The sequence below is a fragment of the Narcine bancroftii genome, chromosome 3, assembly GCF_036971445.1.
Source record: "Narcine bancroftii isolate sNarBan1 chromosome 3, sNarBan1.hap1, whole genome shotgun sequence".
NCBI classification, from domain to species: Eukaryota; Metazoa; Chordata; class Chondrichthyes; order Torpediniformes; family Narcinidae; genus Narcine; species Narcine bancroftii.
In genome coordinates, this window is record NC_091471.1 from 65,056,858 (window position 1) to 65,061,577 (window position 4,720).

General features: G+C 47.1%; 1 protein-coding gene across 1 annotated transcript; it reads right to left on the reverse strand.

Annotated features, from left to right (window-relative positions):
* Window positions 1-1,242: 1,242 nt before the first annotated feature.
* LOC138756684 (uncharacterized) lies at window positions 1,243-1,972 on the reverse strand (the record flags this gene model as incomplete). The annotated part of the gene is made up of 2 exons (XM_069923073.1): window positions 1,243-1,670; window positions 1,726-1,972. Coding segments are annotated over 2 exons (675 nt in total), but the record flags the coding sequence as incomplete, so codon positions are not given.
* Window positions 1,973-4,720: the final 2,748 nt, after the last annotated feature.

The window sequence follows — 4,720 nt, forward strand, 5'->3', positions numbered from 1 at the left end:
GAGGCAGTGTCTTAAAAAAGTTGCCTCTGTTCTCAAAGACTCCCACCAACCAGGTCACGCCCTCTTCACTCTGCTACCATCAGGGAAAAGGTACAGGAGCTAAAGGATGACCACTCAGCTGCATAGGACAGCTTCTTCCCTGCTGCCATCAGATTCCTGAATAATCAATGAAGCAAAGACATTACCTTACTTTTGTTATTTTTTTTAATATATAGTAATGTGGTAAGATTGTTATAATATGCATGTTGGCATTATGATGACTTGTTCATGACACTAAATCCTAATTCTGATTCTGATTTTTATGTTTCAGGACTTGTTCATGACAGTAAATCCTGATTCCGATTTTCATGTTTCACTGCTTCTTGTGGTAATAATAAGGTGATAATGTTGATCTTTGCATTATGTTAACATAAATATTTTCATCATGCAAGGACCTTTCAAATGTTCCACAGAAGTAAAATGGAATCTCACAGGTTAATTCTGCCAAACATGAATGGTAGTCACACACTCAACATGAGCAAGGCAGGGATATATTTTATGTGCTTCACTTGACCTGCAGTGATGCATTATCTTAAGCTCTTGAACAACTATCACACATCAATATAATTTATGGAAAAGATTACAGAGGGAAAAGAGGGATGGATCTCTTCCTTTGTGTGCTGCGTATTAATTCTGAATTACAATGAATGAAGTGCAATATTATTGAGGCATGATAACTAACCATCCTCCATCTTCCCCAAACATTTTCTCGGACTTCATCTGAGGGACTTCAAAAAAATCAACTCATAGGCTTAACGATTGAACTGTTCATAAACTCAGCAGACTTTAAAATATATATTGGAGACCACACAAATCTCTGGATAGGCAAGGTCAGTGAGTAAATGCATGACTGAAGGTTTTCATCTGCTATGCATAAGTTTGTTGTTCCTTTGCAAACATTTCACGGGATCATGTCATAGACAGAAAACAATTGTTAATTGGACAGAGCAGATATTGAGACCACTTTGACAACAGTCAAAAAAAAGACAAGTAGCATTAGGAAGTATTTATCATTTTATCAAGTAATATTTTATGAACCAAAACTAAATAAAGATTTTAAACAAGTCTGGATGGACAAATATAAGAAGAACTTGGTAGTCAAAATTGTTATTGGTTGCTCTAGCTCAAGCTAAGTAGCCACTTTATATGCTAAGCATGAATTTCCTAGAAATTGGTTGGGAAATATAAGAAAGTGACAAACAGTCAATTTGCAAAGTGTAGTGAGGGTGCTGGTGGTGTTGCTGGTGCTGGAGCTGGTGATGGTGCTGGTGCTGGTGGTGTTGCTGGTGCTGGTGCTGGTGATGGTGCTGGTGGTGTTGCTGGTGCTGGTGCTGGTGGTGTTGCTGGTGCTGGAGCTGGTGATGGTGCTGGTGCTGGTGGTGTTGCTGGTGCTGGTGCTGGTGATGGTGCTGGTGCTGGTGGTGTTGCTGGTGCTGGTGCTGGTGGTGTTGCTGGTGCTGGAGCTGGTGATGGTGCTGGTGCTGGTGGTGTTGCTGGTGCTGGTGCTGGTGATGGTGCTGGTGCTGGTGGTGTTGCTGGTGCAGGTGCTGGTGATGGAGCTGGTGCTGGTGATGGTGCTGGTGCTGGTGCTGGTGATGGTGCTGGTGATGGTGGTGTTGCTGGTGCTGGTGCTGGTGATGGAGCTGGTGCTGGTGGTGTTGCTGGTGCTGGTGCTGGTGGTGTTGCTGGTGCTGGAGCTGGTGATGGTGCTGGTGCTGGTGATGGTGCTGGTGATGGTGCTGGTGCTGGTGGTGTTGCTGGTGCTGGAGCTGGTGATGGTGCTGGTGATGGTGCTGGTGATGGAGCTGGTGATGGTGCTAGTGCTGGTGCTGGTGATGGTGCTGGTGCTGGTGGTGTTGCTGGTGCTGGAGCTGGTGCTGGAGCTGGTGATGGTGCTGGTGCTGGTGGTGTTGCTGGTGCTGGAGCTGGTGATGGTGCTGGTGATGGTGCTGGTGATGGAGCTGGTGATGGTGCTGGTGCTGGTGCTGGTGATGGTGCTGGTGCTGGAGCTGGTGCTCGAGCTGGAGATGGTGCTGGTGATGGTGCTGGTGATGGAGCTGGAGATGGTGCTGGTGATGGTGCTGGTGATGGTGCTGATGATGGTGCTGGTGCTGGTGGTGTTGCTGGTGCTGGAGCTGGTGATGGTGCTGGTGATGGTGCTGGTGATGGTGCTGGTGATGATGCTGGTGATGGTGCTGGTGATGGTGCTGGTGATGGTGCTGGTGATGGTGCTGGTGCTGGTGGTGTTGCTGGTGCTGGAGCTGGTGATGGTGCTGGTGATGGTGCTGGTGATGATGCTGGTGATGGTGCTGGTGGTGTTGCTGGTGCTGGAGCTGGTGCTGGTGCTGGTGCTGGTGGTGTTGCTGGTGCTGGTGCTGGTGATGGAGCTGGTGCTGGTGCTGGTGATGGAGCTGGTGCTGGTGCTGGTGATGGTGCTGGTGCTGGTGCTGGTGATGGTGCTGGTGCTGGTGGTGTTGCTGGTGCTGGTGCTGGTGATGGAGCTGGTGCTGGTGCTGGTGATGGTGCTGGTGCTGGTGCTGGTGATGGTGCTGGTGCTGGTGGTGTTGCTGGTGCTGGAGCTAGTGATGGTGCTGGTGGTGTTGCTGGTGCTGGTGCTGGTGCTGGTGGTGTTGCTGGTGCTGGAGCTGGTGCTGGAGCTTGTGATGGTGCTGGTGCTGGTGATGGTGCTGGTGCTGGTGGTGTTGCTGGTGATGGTGCTGGTGCTGGTGGTGTTGCTGGTGCTGGAGCTGGTGATGGTGCTGGTGCTGGTGCTGGTGATGGTGCTGGTGGTGTTGCTGGTGCTGGAGCTGGTGCTGGAGCTGGTGATGGTGATGGTGCTGGTGATGGTGGTGGAGCTGGTGCTGGAGCTGGTGCTGGTGTTGGTGATGGAGCTGGTGCTGGTGGTGGAGCTGGTGCTGGTGGTGTTGCTGGTGCTGGTGCTGGTGATGGAGCTGGTGCTGGTGGTGTTGCTGGTGGTGTTGCTGGTGCTGGAGCTGGTGATGGTGCTGGTGCTGGTGGTGGAGCTGGTGCTGGTGGTGTTGCTGGTGCTGGAGCTGGTGATGGTGCTGGTGCTGGTGGTGTTGCTGGTGCTGGTGCTGGTGATGGTGCTGGTGCTGGTGATGGTGCTGGTGCTGGTGCTGGTGATGGAGCTGGTGCTCTTGCTGGTGCTGGTGCTGGAGCTGGTGCTGGTGCTGGAGCTGGTGCTGGTGCTGGTGCTGGTGATGGTGCTGGTGCTGGTGCTGGTGATGGTGATGGTGCTGGTGATGGTGATGGTGCTGGTGTGCATGATTTTTATTCCAGATTTATCTGATTTCTTTTTTTTTAATACTTTATTTTAATTTTGTGGTCAAACATGTATCAAGAAATAACCATGATCTAAATGCATAAATTGAAATGAGAAAATCAATGGTACATGTTGTCTTTCTCTCCAAACAGCCCCATCTCGCCTCCCCCAGACAATATTCTGAAATACAAAAATAGAAAAGAAAGAAAGAGAAAATAGTTAAGAGAGAAAGAAGCAGAAAAGCAGGAAAAGAAGGAAAAAGAAGGAACTGTTAGGATCCTGGATCCACTTCAGGGGATCTAATTCCTTTTTTTGCCTAGATCTCAAATAGGGGAAAGAACAAGGATGTAGAACTCAGGAAAACAATAAGTATCCCTAAATATTCAACACTGAATCATGCAAAAACTTGTTGTACTTCTTCCTTAGATTATAAGTAATTTTCTCCAGAGGAACTATTTATTTCCACATTCCATTGTGCTATGTCCAGAAGGGAATCAGACTTCCAAGTAACTGCAATACACTTCCTGGCTACCGCCAATGCAATTTTAAGAAATTTTCATTGGTACTTGGTCAGCCCAATTTTGAGACTTATGCCTACAATATTTCCTAGGAGAAACAATTCTGTACTTTGTGGCAATTATTTCACAATAATCTGGTCTAATAAAATTCCTAAATTTTCCCGAAAAGGTTTCACTTTAGAGCAGGGGTGTCAAACTCAAATTCACGGAGGGCCAAAATTAAAAACTTGGACTAAGTCGAGGGCCAAACTAAATATTTATTGAAAATTTTCAACAACATCTGCATGTTTTCACTTCTTTCAACATATGTAATGTTAAACTTTTTCTTATAAAAATAAATTTTTAATAATAGTTTTGGATAAACTCTTTCCAGAAGCATTAACAAATGAGAAAAAAAATATTCAATAAATAATATTTCTCTATAGAGGATTTGTCAAATGTTGCTAGTGTGCTGTCGAATAGTAAAATCTGAGGGCTATTGAGAATGTGGGAGAATAACATGATTCCTGAAACAATCAAATGGGTGACTGATTGTGGGCATGAACTCTAGCAGGGTTATTTGCCATGCCCTTTTTCCATTGGTACAGATATCCTTTGATTTACACACTTTTCAAGTTTTATGCCTAATGAGCTTGTATCCAGGTGCAGGACCATTTTTAACCAGGAATATATTTATTACTGTGACATGAAACTATTGGAAGATCGTTTTATCCTGAGATTAAAGTTCATAATACTTACTCAGGCCTGTGTGCAGGAGGGCGGGGTTTGCGGGCAATCGGGTTGGACAACGACAGTGCAGGGGCATCGGCTCTCGCTGCAGGGCGGCATCTCAGCGGATCAGCGGCCCCGTCACCGTTAGTCGTGGGTCGGCCTGCGGCAG